The sequence below is a fragment of the Lissotriton vulgaris genome, chromosome 3_1 (assembly GCF_964263255.1).
Source record: "Lissotriton vulgaris chromosome 3_1, aLisVul1.2, whole genome shotgun sequence".
Classification (NCBI taxonomy): Eukaryota; Metazoa; Chordata; class Amphibia; order Caudata; family Salamandridae; genus Lissotriton; species Lissotriton vulgaris.
Window position 1 is genome coordinate 554308879 of NC_141689.1, and position 18107 is coordinate 554326985.

The window sequence follows — 18107 nt, forward strand, 5'->3', positions numbered from 1 at the left end:
AGTGACATAGCCCAGTCATGTCACCTGTTTTGTGTTTTAAACTTGTGGTTTTCCTGCCCATGATTGCTTCCATTTAACATGTTGAAATGTGGGATTTGCAGTCCTAACTCTGTAGTTTTTGCCTCTCATTCCTGGTGACTATTCAGTTTTCCCTCCAAATTTGTCCTTTGCTCTGTGCTAAGACCTGTTTGTTAAACAGTGCACCCTCAGTCACCATTTTGTGTTAACAAGCCAGTGAAACCAGCCCCCCCCGCCTCCTCCCAGCAACAGGAATATTCTACATCAGAGGGTGCTTCTGTGAGCTACTGTGTTTAATAGGGACTGTGTGCTTCATTTTTTGGCCAGGAGAGAGAGTAAAGTTTTATTCAAACAGTATTGTTAGATTTCAAGTTTGTGAGGCCTTTACCTGCAGAAGTCCAAAGTGTGGATTGAGCCTGTCGGTCTCCTAGGAGATTTTGAACAGGAGAAGCATCACCCCAGCCCCCACCCCCAGGCCAGCAGGCCTAGGACTGGGGATTGGCTATTCAGCTACCAGGCAACTCTGAGCCCTCCCCTCACACCTGCCCAGGCCCCTTAAGGCTTTGCTGGGTGCACCCCAAATCATTCTCCTCCATCTTGTGAGTTGCAGCCTACCTGTGCCCCAGATTTCAGTGAGCAGAGTCCAGGAAGTGGTAAGGAGGTAGACTAATCCTGTCTCTTCCCCCCCCCCCCCCCCCCCAAAATGTTTTTTTTAAAAACACGATTTTCCCTCTCTGTGATTACTGTATTTGCCTGTGGTTGTTACAGTTTAAAATTGTAGTTTTAACCTGCCTGTGATTGCATATTTTTAACCACCTGTTTTGTGTTTTAAACTTATGGTTTTCCTGCTCATGATTGCTTCCATTTAACGTGTTGAATTGTGGGATTTGCAGTCCAAACTCTGTAGTTTTTCCTTCTCATGCCCGGTGACTATTCAGTTTTCCCTCCAAATTTGTCCTTTGCTTTGTGCTAAGACCTGTGTGTTAAACAGTGCACCCTCATCCACCATTTTGTGTTAACAAGCCAGTGAAACCAGCCCCCCCCCCCCAAAGCAACAGGGATATTCTACATCAGAGGGTGCTTCTGTGATATACTGTTTAATAGAGACAGTGCACTTCGTTTTTTGGCCAGGAGAGGGAGTAAAGTTTTATTCAAACAGTATTGTTAGATATTAAGTTTGTGAGGTCTTTACTTGCAGAAGTCCAAAGTGTGGATTGAGGTTGTCTGTCTCCTAGAAGACTCTGAACAGGAGAAGCAGCTCCCCAGCCCCCACCCCCAGGCCAGCAGGCCTAGGACTTACAGCTACCAGACATCTTTCTTCCCCTTTTATCCCTCCGCTTTCCTTCTCACTCCAAATAACTTACTAATATCCACCACTGAAATTACTTTCATATTTCACCATACTAATTCAGCTCTAATCTTTATGGGCTTCTGGAGTAGCGTGCTTCAACACTCCATCAGGGATAACAAGCGATATATAAATACAATCCGTATTTCTTCCTCTATCCTTCTGCTATCATTCCAAATCCAAATAACTGACTAACCTATCCATCACTTAAAATGTACTTGCATGTTTTACTATACTAATTCAACACTAATCCTCTATGGGTCCAGGAGTAACGTGCCACTCGCCGAAAAAGCGCTTTGACGCCTCGTCAGGGGTAGTAAGTGCTATATAAATGCAATTGCAATACAAAACAATACAATGTTTCATTTGTATAGTAGATAATGAAATTAAGTGTGCCTAGAAGGGTCGCTAGTAATGTAAAAACATTTTCTTTTTTAGCCCATTGGAGGATCAGCACTGCAGACTATTATAATGTCAGAAATATTTAGAAAGTAAATGAGCTTCAGTACCAGCAGCGGCCACCACGTAAATAATGTGGTGGGGCGAGGGGGTTGAGGGAGGGGGAGTGCAGGAGGGGGAGCGTGGGAAGGGGAGCCCAGAGGGCAGGGAGTTTAATAATAATAATAATAATAAAAAGTTAAACTTACCTGCTTCTGGCAGCCTTCCACGTCGCCCCTTCTGTGCTGGTTCTTCTTGGTCCCAGTAGACACTGGGACCAGGCCACAGACTCTTTCCAATCCCCGTGGTGCTCTCCTTCTAGGAGAGCAACACAGGGATTTGCCTGAGTGGGTTGGAAAGATGCTGCACTCAAGTCATAGAGTCTGTGGGGTTTCTCCAACCCGGCTGTTCAATGCAGCTGGGATTGAGAAACCTAAGTGTGCATGTGTGTTTTGGTCGCCAAACACACATTCTCAACTTGCTCCCTTGTAGAGTGCACATAGCACTCATCCTCTCCCCTCTCATGCCTCGGCCTGCCTCTCCCTGCACACGCTGGCTGAGCCAACTGCTTAAAAATAAAACTATAATAAATATTGTTTTATTTTTTAGCAGCTGGCTCTGACCAGGGGGGCGACAAGCTGCCCCTGTTCAGTACAATGGTCCAATTATGTTCAGCACCTAAGAAAATTCCATAATTCTGATATAAATGGACTAGTTCACAAGTTTAAGATCACAGATTAAATACAACTTAAAATTTAATGAAAATATACATTCCCATACCTCAGACGTAATGGTACCTATACAGAATGGAAATACTAATCAAGTAAAATGTCGATTAAGGTTAAAGTGCCTTTGAAAGAGATTTCCCCGCTTTTTGTATACCTCAATAGTGGCCATTGTTAAAAGACTTCTAGATGAGAAGAGGCACATACATTGCATGCTGCATCACTCACTGTTGAGTCCATGGATACTGCAAAAATAGTTTTGGAAGTAGATTAGGTCAATGCAGCCACTACAACAGTCATAAAAGGCAGGCTAGGGTGTGGCTTGGTGCTAGCCAAGATGGCCGCATAACAAAAGCGCTCCGGGGCGGCCCTCCCGCGATCAACATAATCCGACTCTCAGCCGCCCGATTCTGAGAGGCGGAAGTCACCGAAGTACCAAGGCAGAGGGTGACTCGCGTCTGGGCCAGAAGCGGGCCAAATAAGAGCACTCTGAGAGGCCCGCTGGAGTGAGGAGCAGTGGGCCTGTGAATGGCCCACAGGGGACCACAGATGCCGGCCTACCAATGGGAGAGCGAACCGGCCCGGAGGTAAGCTATTGCGGACGCCCGGGCGCGGGCGGTGAGCTCTGAACCCCCCAGCCTCCCCCCCCCCCTGCCACGTGACATAGCCTGCTAGGAGCTGTCGGCGCAAGGGGCTTGGGCAAGCCGGAACAAAACGGCCAGCACGGCCCATAAGAGGAGGTGGTGGCGGGCCTGAGTGCCTTTTGTGTTTTTAACCTCGTGATTTTCCTGCCCATGATTGCTTCCATTAAACGTGTTGAATTGTGGGATTTGCAGTTCAAACTCTGTCGTTTTCCCTCTCGTTATTGGTGACTATTCAGTTTTCCCTCCAAATTTCTCCTTTGCTCTGTGCTAAGACCTGTATGTTAAACAGTGCACTCCCAGCCACCATTTTGTGTTAACAAGCCAGTGAAACCACCCCCCCTGCCTCCCCCACCTGCAGGGATATTCTACATTGGAGGGTGCACCTGTGAGCTACTGTTTAATAGAGACTGTGCACTTCGTTTTTTGGCCAGGAGAGGGAGTAAAGTTTTATTCAAACAGTATTGTTAGATATCAAGTTTGTGAGACCTTTACTTGCAGAAGTCTGAAGTGTGGATTGAGGTTGTTTGTCTCCTAGAAGACTCTGAACAGGAGAAGCGGCTCCCCAGCTCCCACCCCCAGGCCAGCAGGCCTAGGACTTATTCAGCTACCAGACATCTTTCTTCCCCTTTTATCCCTCTGCTTTCCTTCTCACTCCAAACAACTGACTAATATCCACCACTGATATTACTTTCATATTTCACCATACTAATCCACCTCTAATCCTTATGGGCTTCTGGAGTAGCGTGCTTCAACACCCCATCAGGGGTAACAAGCACTATATAAATACAAACCTTATGTCCGCCTCTATCCTTCTGCTGTCATTCCAAATCCAAATAACTGACTAACCTATCCATCACTTAAAATGTACTTGCATGTTTTACTATACTAATTCAATACTAATCCTCTATGAGTCCCGGAGTAGCGTGCTACACGCCGGAAAAGCGCTTCAACGCCTCGTCAGGGGTAGTAAGAGCTATATAAATGCAATTACAAAACAATGTTTCATTTGTATAGTAGATAATGAAATCAAGTGTGCCTAGAAGGGTCGCTAGTAATGTAAACTGCAGGCTATTATAATGTCAGAAATATTGAGAAAGTAAATGAGCTTCAGTACCAGCAGCGGCCACCACATAAATAGTGTGGTGGGGCGAGGGGAATGAGGGAGGGGAGCGCAGGAGGGGGAGCGTGGGAAGGGGAGTGCAGGGGGCAGGGAGTTTAATAATAATAAAACGTTAAACTTACCAGATGCCAGCAGCCTTCCACGTCGCCCCTCTGAACTGGTTCTTCTTGGTCCCAGCAGACACTGGGACCACGTCACAGACTCTCTGTCAAATCCCCGTGCTGCTCTCCTTCTAGGAGAGAAGCACAGGGATTGGCCTGAGTGGGTTGGAAAGATGCTCTACTCAAGTCAGAGAGTCCGTGGGGTTTCTCCAACCCGGTTGTTCAATGCAGCTGGGATTGAGAAACCTAAGTGTGCATGTGTGTTTTGGTCGGCCAAAGACGTCCGGCCAAACACACATGCTCAACATACTCCCTTAGAGAGTGCACATAACACTCGTCCTCTCCCCTCTCATGCCTTTGCCCGCCCCTCCCTGCACACGCTGGCTGAGCCAGCTGCTTAAAAAGAAAACGATAATGAATATCGTTTTATTTTTTAGCAGCTGGCTTTGACCAGTGGGGCGACAAGCTGCCCCTGTTAAGTACAGTGGTCCAATTATGTTCAGCACCTGAGAAAATTCCATAATTCTGATAAAAATGGACTAGTTCATAAGTTTAAGGTCACAGATTAAATACAACTTAAAATGTAATAAAAATATACATCCCCATACCTCAGACGTAATGGTACCTATACAGAATGGAAATCCTAATCAAGTAAAATGCTGATTAAGGTTTAAGTGCCTTTGAAAGAGATTTCCCTGATTGTTGTATACCTCAACAGTGGCCATTGTTAAAAGAATTCTAGATGAGGAGAGGCACATACATTGCAATTCCTCTTTCAAGCCATTCCTCTCTTTCTACCCTTCGTAACGTGATACAGTCCATGTTTCTTAACCCCTTTCCTGCTCAGCACATTCCCCTGCTGTGCTGGGGGTGGGGGGGGGGGGCGCGCGCAGCGTTCTCATGCTCATGACGAGCTCAGCTCGTCATGAGCTACAGTGCTCCTGTGCTCATGACGAGCGGAGCTCATCACGGCCGCACCCGTTTCTTTAGAACGCTCAGCACAGCAGGGGAATTAGCCCAGCGTGCGAGCGTTCTAAAGGCCATGACGAGCTCAGCTCGTCATGAGCACCGGAGCACTGTAGCTCATGACGAGCTGAGCTCGTCATGAGCATGCAAGGGGTTAAAAGGAAAGCATGTAAACAGGGTTGGTCCTCATTGCAGATGACCCCCGACTCTGGACCTACTACTCTAAGACCTTGCCTTAGATCAGAACCGAAGGCTTGAAATGTGAGAATCCTCTCTTAATAGCTCTTAAATTGGATATTCCAGTTTGAGGTGTTGTTAAAGTCTTGTATTTTACAGCTTTGTGTACTGAACAAGTACTGAACAAGTACTTTGCTAACTCAAGCTTCGCACCAGAGTTGTTTGGCCTTGACTATCCTACTCTGGTGCTACTAACCACTGTATCAGATTCTGAATATATTATTTATTCATAATCTTGAGCTCCTGCGAATTGATATTGACTGCTGATTTTAAATATCCAGAAAAGACGACAAATGTCACAACTAAATTAGTTGCCAATGTCCAAGAAAAAATAAATCAATTTCTTGTGTTTTGGTACTTTGAGCTGACCATTGACTGGCCTGTGTTTTTTGTCGCCAGGTGCCTGAAATATGCCAGAATGATTCCCGGGTTTTAGAAGGGTCTGATCATTCTTTTTTTGGCTTCCCACCTTAGAAACTAAGTACCAAATGCCTAGGGCTATATGTACAAAATCAAGAATTGGGATTTCCAAATTGCGATTCTTAACCAAATCGCAACTAGGAAATCACAATTCCTAGTGTAAGAAAATGGGCGCATTTTAAATAGTTGGACACAAATCATCCTACCTCATAAATATCAATGAGTTAGATAACCGTTTACGGCCCGTTAGGAATGATAGCCATCATAGAGATGCTGGCCTGATGGTGTCAGCAGACCACGATGTCTATGGTTGCTTTTTAATTAAGCAATCTTATTTTTTTTTTAATGCAACCAATTTTCCTTAAAGAAAAACAGGATGATAGAAATAGAGAAATTAAACTTTTAGGTTTCATTTTATTAAGTAAGCGGTTGTCCATAGTACCACTGCAGGCTCTAAAAAATATTTTTATTCTCATTGTCATAGTCAGTTAAAAAAAATTATGTTTTGTAACGGTGATCCTGGCGCAACACATTAACACATACCACTGCGATTCCATAGTTGGAAAGGACAACCTAAACATGCCCCTTCCAAATACCTAATCGCCTAACCAAATTACCAATTAGCAATTTAGCATTTGTACATTACGTAATATTTTTTTGCTCTTGCAATTAGGCTGTTTCTGCCATTAGTCTCATTTACAACCTCAGAAAGGTCTTGTACATATTGCCATTAGTTATGCTGCTGACCCCTCTGTGGTTTTGTAAGAGTCTAACACAGAAGTAGTTCTAGATTAGCTGTGGACAACTGGCACTATAGGTGAACCTTTCAATTAATGCCCTCCGACGCTCATCATAAGGGCAATTTTAAGTTGTCATATTTAAAAAAAAAAACATTTTATCCAAATTTTACTTGATGCACTAGGCAACTGCCCAGGTCTCTTGCATGCATGGCCGACCCTGTCTTGAAGATCTAAATCTTATCTCGTGGACGTTAATCTCTGAACACAGTGCAGATATGTAATACTTTTACTGTCTATTAGAACATTGGAATGTTGGGAGCTCCATTGAAAACAATGGAGTGCTCTGGGCTTATAATGGCTGGTATAAGCCTGGAGCTCCAACATTCCAATGCTTCTTTGTTCACAGCTCTGGCTGTGAACAAAGGCTTCAGGGAGCCTGAGGGGATTCCAATCCCCGCGCGCTCCCAAAAGGCTTTGTTTTTTTGTTAGAACATTCTGTCACTAGAGGACAGAATGTTCTAATAGCCTTATAGCCCTTCGTAGATGGGCTATACCGCTATTAAAGTCCCTCTTCCTTGTTAAAGGCCCTCGCCTTCGGCTCGGGGCCTTTAACGCTGGAGAGGGCCTTTAATAGCCGGTATAGCCCTCTACGGCGGGCTATAAGGCTATAAGTGCCAAGGAGCCCATGAGCGGACAAGCACTTGAGAAAACACAGGTAACACATGAACTAACATTACAGGGGTCTAATGAAACATTACAAATGTATATATTTTCATTCATCTTTTTACAGGAAGTGAAACTTAGAGTTGACCCATGTGGTTCAATGCAGGAAATAACTGAATACCCCAAACAATCTTCCGAAGCAAAACAGACTTGTAAGCGGTCCAGAAGCACATACACTCCTTTGGAATTACAGTACATGAAAATCAAAGCAGAAAACAAAGATGCCATTCTGTGTGTGGAGTGTGGCTACAAGTACAGATTCTTTGGGGAGGATGCAGAGGTAATGATAGAAGTTTTAAAAGAACATTCATACAGAAATTATATTTTGCTACGAGTATGTAATCAAATACAACCCATTTAAAAATTACCATTTATGGATAGAACAAAATGTGAAATGTGGCTCTGTTATTACTAATAGACCTTGCGCAAACCCCATGTTTACAATCTTCATGTATAAGTTGTAATTTTAAAATACCATTCTGATTACTGAAAGTGCCTCTAAAATGCTGGAGGGTGTGTGTGTGTGTTTGTGTGCGTGTGTGTCATAACAATATTACCAGACCTGCAGGTCTAGTGATTTGTATAAGCTACTCAGCTTAACTTTAATATGCTTCACCCCAAAATTGGTCTCATTGTGTGATCCTAAGCAAATATTTTATTTCACAGTCACCTTTTTCTTCATTATCTCATATCAGAACGTCCTCAAATATGTGAGTTCAGCATGTCTGCTGTCCAAAAAACTATTTTGTTTGATTTACAAGACTAAACGTTTGCTCCATGTGATATAAATCCAACCCACACATAGGATACACATAAACTCTTGTCTTCTAGTTCACTTATAGCATTGCCATCAGGGTGGCGGCAGGAATGTTTTTCAGTTCATGTTTAAAAACTCTCACATTTAATAAACATATTATTAAAGCATGATGCAGTAGCACACTGTCTGCATACTTTCCAATGAAATAACCACCCAGTTTCCCTCTGACATACAGATTTACTGAAAAACGTTAGCATGCAAATGATGGCGTGTGGAATTTGGGTTTCAGAAAATATTTGTAATTTGCCCATCACCATGTAAACTGTTATCGTTTGTTTTGATCCTAATCTTTGTTTCTAGGCCACTTCAAAAACTTACCTTCTACAGCCTTTCATTTTACGAACCCTGTTTCACAGCATGATTGTCAGACAGTTCACTTTACAAAATCTTCTAACTTCGTAGTCCGAGAAAAAAAAAGTAAACACCAATCTCCATAATAAAATAAGCAGCAATGTGTAAGAACATAAAAGCTGACATTTGGCCTCTCTTGAACAACAGCAAATGTAACAGTAAGAAAGCAAGAGTTAAAGACATCTTTATTGGTAATTAACATTCTGAGTTTCCAGAACACCTGATATTTGCCTGAGGGAGCTCTCTCGCCAAACCAGGCCAGAATGCCCTAAAATAGTATTATTATTATGCAACCATATGGCTGACAGTCTGATAACTGGTAGCAACGACTATAGGGGTCTGTGGTGGTGGGGGGAGGGGGAAACTTTGCCACAGTTGCTGATGCTTGGGGTAGGTCGGAGCACGCTGTCTCGTATCTTATCAAAACCACAATGGAGGTCTGGGAGTGGGTGGCCCAGAGGGTTCTTCGCAGAGTCCCCTTCAGCAGGGAGCTGCAGTTGTGGGATCTCGCCCCCTTCCAACGTATAGACACTGACATGTCCATGGAACAATGGAGAGAAGGAGGGTGTCTGATTGCGAGAGATATTTATCCCATTGAAACCTTCATCACTTCCCAAGAAGCTCAGGACTCTTAGGATTGGACCGACCCACTTTTTTTACACTATGCTCAAATGGAGAGCATCACGAGGGCGGTGTGGACTGAATTTCAAGTGGCCCCGTGGCCCTCAAGGCTCCTTGATGGTCTCATTGGATCAGAGAAGTATGTCACTTAATTATGCTCTTTCACAAGGCCCTTAGAAATGACTAATACTGCAAGTCTGGTACCGCCAACCCTCCATTCTCCAGGTTCCTTGTAAGTACTGCCAGTGCCAGCCTACTATGTTTCTCCACCCAAATTAGACAGACAAACAAGCTATCCAGCATGCATATAAATTAAGCCCCTACCGGGACAAGAGAATTCTGCACGAGGTGCTGGCAACGTGGGAGGAATACCATTTCTGCCACGGTTGCCATACTCATTATTGAAGGAGGGAGAGGGTCAATGCATATTTGTTTGGTGTGAAATGAGCTCTGAATATAGTTACATCTGTCTCTAGCCAGACATAAAAAGCAGTGAAGAATAAAGAGAAGGTTGGAAGAGGGAAAATGAAATAAAATGCATACTTCTACAGATTGTGCTGTTCCCCTACAGTGTATGCTGTACCCCAGCAAACTCTTCTGTGCTTCCTCAGGCCTTGAAAAATGTATAAGCCCACTCGCAATGGCAAGTCAGATTTTAGCAGGTCTGTTCTGGCGAGTGAACAGAATCTGGAAAGGAACAAGTGTTCTGTTCATTCAGAAAGTGAATGAGCAATAAAGATGCTTTTAAATCTCGTTTTTATCTTGACACATTTGGTACCTGTTCAAGGGAAGAGGTCAAATGTCAGTTTGTCTTTTTACTTAGTGCTGCTTTAAAAATGGATTTTATTTTTGTTTCTCTGTCTGACATTCATTGTGAAACAAAAGGCTGTAAGACAGTATTTTCTAACGTAACATTTAACCCATTCCATGCGTCGGATGGCTGGGAGTCGTCCGACGCCATAGTGCTCCTGTGGTCAGACAGATCCCGGCTGTCTGCGCACATAGCACTAGAAATCCCTCTGGTGCTGCCAGCCCCAGCTCCCGAGGCTGTTCTGATTGTTTCAGTGAAATGACGATTAGCACGCATAGAGCGCTGATGTCATTTCACTGACCCCAAAACTGAAATGAGCTGATCGACTCATTTAATTTTCATTGCCTACGTGCTTGTGGGGCTATCTTAGCCCCCCCTAGCACATAGGCGGACGTGAAAGGTGTTGTTGGAAAGGGTAGAACTCCCCTTTCCAATGGTACCCCTCCCTAGTAGAGCTCTGCTTGGGGATCCCCTCAGGACAGCGATCCCAAAACATGGATCCACCACTAATCACCAGGGAAGGGGGAGAGGCCCCTTGGGCAAGGGGATTTGCTCCAGCCCCCCCAATGTTTTCCTCAAAATTCAATTTTTCTGTCCTCCCCTGGGAGGCAGTTGGGGGCAGTAGCCTCCAATCTGTCCCACCAGGAAGAGGGGGGGGGGGGTGAAAGCACACTATGCACTAGTAATTGTTTTTTTTATATATGTACGGCTAGGGGCTGCCCAGAATGGGCATGCAAATGCCCCCACCCCGAAAACAATATGACACAGTCATCCTGGCCTAAATCGATTATTGTTCTGCTCACCATGACTTTACAGTTTGGACCCAACCATATGCAAAGCAGTCTTGACTCTGCGCCCAATCCAGCCCGAACTGCCAGGCCAGGTGCTCCCTGGACTGGAAACAAGCATACTAGGACCGGTTTCGGGGTTTCATCCCTCATCCGCCAGACATGGGTCCCGTGCTCACTACACCACTGGACTCAAGCTAGCCTGGCTGATAAAGGGTGATGCCCTGAAACCGGTCCCAGGATGCCTGTTTCTGGTCCAGGGAGAACCTGGCTTGGCAGTTCGGGCTGGACTGTTCGCACAAGGAACAGGGTCAAGACTGATTTGCATATGGCTGGGTCCAAACTGGGGTGGTGTGGTGCGCAATAGAATGATGGATTTAACCCAGATCCTTGTGACCGGGGGTGAATGTTTGCATTGTCCAGCATTCTATCCATCAACTGTTTCTTTTGCATATATCTCCCTTTTTTTAGGCACACATTTTGACTGCTTCAGCAATATTTTTAGGCTCATCTGCCCCCAAGCAGGAAACCAGGGAAAGTTTGTGTGTGTGTGTACTGACCTTTGGGTGGCATTTTGCTGGAGGTGTGTGCGGACTTGCACTTGGCCAATGGTGTGTCTGGACTCACAATTGATGACAGTAGATTGGCGCTTGCCTGGTGGTGTATGGGGACTGGCGCTTGTCTGGCGGTATATGTGAACTGGTGCTTCGCTGACAGTGTGCATGGATGGTGCTTGGCTGGCGGTGTACAGATATGGCGCTTGGATGGCGGTGTACGTGGACTGACGCTTGGCTGACTGTGTGCATGGATGCCGCTTGGCTGGAGGTGTTGAGATATGGTGCTTGGCTGGCTATGTACATGGATGTCGCTCGACTGGCGGTGTGCATTGATGACGCTTTGCTTGCAGTGTGCGTGGGTTGCGCTCGGCTGGCGGTGTGCGCGGGTGGCACTTGGCTGGTGCTGTGTGTGGGCTAACTCTTGGCTGGGGGTGTGGCTTGCATGGATTTTCCTACCTAGAATCCCCTGCAAACCTCAAATTTACTCACCAAGTCAAATTTTCCTCACATTGTTTTGTAGGAAAGTTGTAGGATCACTGCGCAAGCACAAATTTCCTACCTCTCGGCGTTCTGCTTGGTCTCCCGAGAAAATTATGCCTTACTTGTGTGGGTGCCTAAAGTAGCAGCAGCCTAAAACCGTATAAACAAACTGCCCTTTTGGACCCACTTTGGGTCCTGCTGAATTTCTACACGTTTTTGGCCCTTCCATATCACAGGCACTTCACTTGGCCCATCCATACAAGTAAGGTATAGTTATTATCAGGGCACTGAGGTGAACGCTGAGTTATAGGAAATTTGTGCTGTGCAGTGATCCCACAACATTCCCACACAGAAGTAAGTGGAAATTAGCTTATTTTGAGTGTTGTATTTCTATCTAGGACCCTAATTTGATATTCCCGATTCATGCCCTTATGTGGTTATAACAAATAATATCCTTATAAAGGCATAGGAATCATATCCATATTTAGTAATAGCCCATGCAGTCCAAAACACGGCAAGGCTACTCCCATAGACTCCTAGAAAGCACAACGCGTTCTTTAAACAAACCAAGCCTCCAGCAGCCCAGGAATTCCCCCTGCTTTTGTTTTGATTTGCACAAGAACTCCTGGAGTCTAAAAAGAACTGTGAGTTTTTAGTGACGTCTTATGTCCAACCTTACTTCAAACCCGGCACCTTTCAGGTATAAATATACCAACATTGCCTTAAGCAAACGCACGGTGGTGGGGAGCGGAGCGACGTCCTACTTGCCCGGGAGCCCAGCTGTTGCTAGAGCCGAAGGAAAACGCCCCTCCCTTTGACACACTGAGAGAGACGCTGTCTTTTTCTCCAGCCGAGGAAATCCAGCTCCGGTGTTCCCAAGTCACCCTCGCGGGTTGCTGGGAGATCGAGTCCTGAAAAGCAAGATACAAGACCTCCTAAAAAACCTAACTTAACTTCCCGCGTATTGGGCTTAGGTCAGGTACACCGGGGTAGGCGTATCTTAGAAGCACCAGTTGAGTTCGTTAGTCAATGTTTTTATGTATGCATATATTTTATCCATTTTAAAGTATCATATGGCTAAGAAACCATATCAATGCTTTTACAGTATTATTTCGTAATACTACTTTTACTGTACGCACTTTACTTTATAATAAGTATTGCAATCGTGGCAATTCATTTCTCTTGCATGAGAAAGAAGACTGCTCAATAAAATAACTCCTTTTATTGAAAACGCCTGTCTCTCTATTTCTCTGCACTCTGGTGAAATTAAGCATGCACGATTGACTGAGAGAAATAGCTGTCTATTGTTTTCACACGACTCTAGAGATATACTATTTATTCTGAGGGAGCAAAGTTGTCATGTTTATGCGGTTGTCAGAAACTAATGCCTTCTTGTCTAAATCAGGAAGGTTAACCCTTTCCTGAACATTCAAGAAAGTTTCTAGTGACATCTGAGCTAGCTGGCAAAACTAATTAAGTCTAACATAGTCAGTAGAGACCTAGATGACCTCAGTCCTACGTCTACACTGCTGTTTATGTTAATCCAATGCGCAGAGCCTATTGGGAATATAGGAACTACACTAAATGGCGCCCAACGTTTGGTAAGGCAATAATCTAACGCAAGACACTAGAGTAACTTAATCGTGCTTTTCACACAGACCCCTTTCTCCCGTAAAAACTCCAATAGACGTCTGGAGTGGGGGAAAGGTTAATATCCACCGGAACTTAGTAGGATGAGAATGCTATGTATTAGATTTTGGTATAGTCAACGTTGAAGGATACAGTGTTCCAAAATATTGTGCACCTAATCTTAGTTTCCTTGAAACTTGATCTGCAACAAAAAAACTTTCTTTCAGTAAAATGGGGGAAAGTGACGATGAAATGGAGAAAGCTAGATTAGCAGCTCAACTCCTAGCGGATGACACAACCATCCAAGAAAATTACCCGAATGCTATAATCATTCCGGTCAATATAAGAAGAACTATAACTCTTAAACTTATAGAAAATGGACTATCACCAAGAGGTGGTACGGTCATATTCGTGATGGAGGCACATTAGTATCGGCAGACAGAGGTGTTCTATTCATAGATACATTTTCCAGCAGCACACGCTGTGACAAAAGATTTCCACTATTACAAAATAGAGGAAACTCCGGATGTATACACTCCTTTCGAGGACGTTGAAATCCCACTAACTTACCAAGAGCACCTGCTCTGGTTTAATGGCGCCCTAAAACATCAAAATCACATCACCAGGCATGGTCCACTAGGTAGACCAGGAGCCACGTGGCCGGTTCTAGCCAGCTACACAACACACCCAGACATTGAAACAATGTCAAGCGAAGAATTCCTAGTTAAACTAAAAGAATTAACAAAGGCATATAGAGAATTAGTTCAATTGGCAAGAGACGATATAAAGTACCTGCAGAAATTGAAGGAGACCGATATAACAGACCAACCATTTGAACATGCCAGAAACATAGAAAAATCCTATGAAGAGCTAGGAAGAGATAGTTTGGGGGTAAACCAATAAAACCCCAACTAACTGAAAATCCAGAAAAAACATGTATTAAAAATAATCTAAATACTCCGAAAAAGAGTTGGGATGGTAATAAACAATCCACTCCCAAGGAAAAACGTTTCCAGTCCAGAGGAAGGTCTCCTCAACGGAGAGAAAGATCTCCTGGCTGAGGAGGCAAGTCTCCCCAAAGGGAACCCTCTGAGAAAAGATACAGCCTTCGAGATAGGGACAAATTGAGAAAACCTGATAGATATCAAGATATTGATATACGTCCCTCTCGATCTTTTCAGACTTCCTCACAAAAATCGGAAAGAAGAGGACGGTCAGAACACAAGGAAGAGCACGTCAAGTCCAAAGACAAAGAACCTGCTCATCAAAGTAAAAAATCAAAATTTCCCAGAAAGAAGGTAGCAAGTATTAAAATTAAACATGCAGAGGATTCTGAGGACACAACTGAAAAACGGAGAGTGGGCCCAGACAATGCTAGACAGCGCAGCAGAAGTGACCATAGCTCGCAAGATCCTGATGAATCTTCTGGAGACAGTGGACACGAATGAATACATTCAGGTGGAAACTGCAGACACGCGAGTTAGCGTGCCCCATAAACTATATGAAATAACATTACGCATAGAGGGAGATAAAACTAGGAAAATAAAAGGTCTCTTTTGGGAGAATCTTTCTAAAGGCTATGACATCCTGTTAGCTGAAAAAGACTGGCCACCAGAGTTTGTCAGGAAGAAATGATTATGCCTGCCTTCTCAAATCATATTCCAATTCATAAAAAATACACATTCGCAAGAAAATGTGCAGTGGCCCAAGCCCCTGCATTATACAAAAATCATATTGGATGGGATGAGGACTCTCCTCCCCACAAAATCCAGTTAAAAAATCAACCTACTGCACAAAGGCAGTACCCAGTTAAACAAGAAGCTAAAAACCAAGTCAGGGAGATCTTAGATCAACTTGAATATCAAGGGGTGATTGAAACATGCACTTCACAAATGAACAATCCTGTGTTTCCTGTCTCCAAGCCAGACGATTCATATCGCCTAGTTTTGGACTACAGACATTTAAACTCCTGCTGCAAAACTTTTGCAGTACAAAACTCACACAGTGCAGCACTAATGAACAACATTGTGCGCAAAAAATATAAAACAACATTAGATATCTCTAATGGATTCTTCTGTCAAAACATTGCACCTGAAAGCTGGTATTTGACCGCTTTCTCAATAATGGGGTCACAAAAACAATTTTGCCGATTCCCACAGGGATTCAAGAATAGCCCAGGATTATTCTCAGCAAGGGTAACCGAGTTACTACAAATATATGATGATGAGGTATTATCCTATGTCGATGACATCTATCTTACAGACGATGACCTGGAGACCCACATAAAAAGAGTGAAGACCATAATACTTGGGTTCGCATCAGAGGGTTACAAATTCAACTTTAAAAAGTCAAGAATTGCCCATCTCACAGTCCTATTTTTAGGATATTAATTATCAAGTGAAGGCAAAAGCCTGGCAGACAACTTCCTAGAGAAGTGTGCAGTACTCCAAGCACCAAAAACGCTGATAAATTTACAATCAATACTAGGCTTCCTGAATTTCGGTAGAACATACATTCTAAATTATGCAGAGAGGGTTAAACCTCTCTACGAATTAATAAAACCTGATTTCAAGCCAAATAATTGGACTCAAAAACATACAGAAATTTTGAGATCATTACAAACAGACATGTTAGCTAAAACAAAATTGCAATCTCGCGAAAACGTACGCAACCTTGTAATCCGAGTCATCCCAGGAAGATGCGAATTCACATACCTGACCTCTAATGAGGGAGAAACGCTACCTATAGCTTACAAATCACATTTGTACACTCAAGCTGAAATGAAATTCAGTTCTACAGAAAACATTCTGACAGCGTTTCAAACTGCTGTAGCAAGAGAAAGAGCCCTAGCCCAAGGCATGAGAATAACTATTTATACTGCAGAATCAGCCCTTGAGGCATTAACAAGTTCACGCAATCTGAATGCAGTGGCATTAGATCTAAAATGTATACAATGGGAAAATTCTCTTGCTACAGAAGACGTGAAATACTATTTTGACCCGAAAATGAAAAAACTAGACGATCTAGAATACGAACAAGAATATCCTCTGCCAATCGAAATTCTGCCTCTCGAACAATATACCTGTGTAATCTATATGGACAGATTTGCACACCATTACGATGTAGAGAAAAAATCCTACAATGCAGCGTGCGCGATTGTTAAAGGTCGCTGGCGCTCCGGTAAATTCAAACCGATTATTACCAAAACTGAATCACTCAAACTGTTCAGCTCAGCGAGCTGAAATAAGATCTTTAAAGATGGCGCTTGAAAATGCTGATCGCGAATTCCTCACACTGATAGTGTGTGATTCGCATTACTACGTCAAGTCATACAATAGTGACATACAGACATGGAGCAAAAACGGTTACAAAGATGACACAGGTGCTACAATAAAGCATAAAACGCTTTGAGAACAAGTAGTTCTTTTACAGAAAGAACTACAAAAGACTCACGTGATACATACACCGAGTCATCAACGTGATGGCGTTCACGTTTAAGGGAATTCATTGGCTAACAGAGCCACAGCGGCAGCGCTTCAACTGGCTTCCGTAGCCACAAAAAAGCGTTCTAAAAAACACAGAGATGGAGAAACAATGCTGGCGGTAAAAGCATCGTTAAAAGGCGATAATGCAGCATTACCTCTCAACTATCCACTCAGTAATACATACATAATTGATGCAAACTCCGTTCCTTTTGCTCAAATCCCTGGAGTGGGGGATAGAGTAATTCCAATCACGAACCGGAGAGTTTTCTTGATTGAAGACGCACACATGGGATTGGGTCTAAGGCACCAAGAGATCTTGAAATCTCTAATAGAATTACAATCAGAATACTGGTGGCCGGAGATGAGCTTGCAAATTTACAAATTTGCAATGGATTGTCCAGACTGCAACAGAGATCGCAGTTGTGAACTGGACCAGACTATTGCCAGGACACCTTTATTAGAAAGCATCAGGCGATCTATACGCAGAAATCCAGCCGGAGGAATGCGTCCCCATAATTATTAAGACCAGATTCACTTGCAAATGTAGACCCCAGCGCTCGGCTGACGCCAGAATTGTTATAAAAGATTTGCGAGTCTTTATCGGCACATACGCAATTGGCATGCTACATTCTGACCAGGGTACTGCTTTTAGCTCTTGAGCTTACAAAGAGGCCATGACCAGCATGGGCATTGCATTGCGGTACTCTTCTCCCTTCCATCCTGAGGGAAATGCGGTAGTGGAAAGAAAAAAACGTGACCTAAAGCAATCTATAACGGCGAGGGTATTAGGTTCGGGTGACGGGTGGGTCAAACATCTAATAAGTTTCCAACGTAGTCTTAATAACATGCCAAGAAATTCTCCAGGAGGTATCAGTCCGTATTAACTTTTGTTTGCTACTGAATGATTATCCAGGATTTGGATTGTCCAACTTCAGTGTTAGAAGAATAAACTTTTGATATCAAAGATCTTTTGGCTGTTTTACAGGACTTGAATGAAACAAGAAAGAGTCTAAGTAACATAAAGTTTAAGCCAACAACCACTGAAGAACCACCTGTCCCAGCAAGACCTGTCTGGATTCCAAAGATTG

At 43.7% G+C, this 18107-nt stretch overlaps 1 protein-coding gene across 1 annotated transcript in view; it reads left to right on the top strand.

The window, feature by feature from the left end:
- Nucleotides 1-18107, top strand: part of MSH3 (mutS homolog 3) — a 2089876-nt gene that overhangs the window by 150144 nt on the left and 1921625 nt on the right. Inside the window, exon 4 of the mRNA XM_086960834.1 lies at nucleotides 7548-7760. Coding sequence (XP_086816960.1) covers nucleotides 7548-7760 — 213 coding nt within the window. The remainder of the gene's footprint in view (nucleotides 1-7547; nucleotides 7761-18107) is intronic.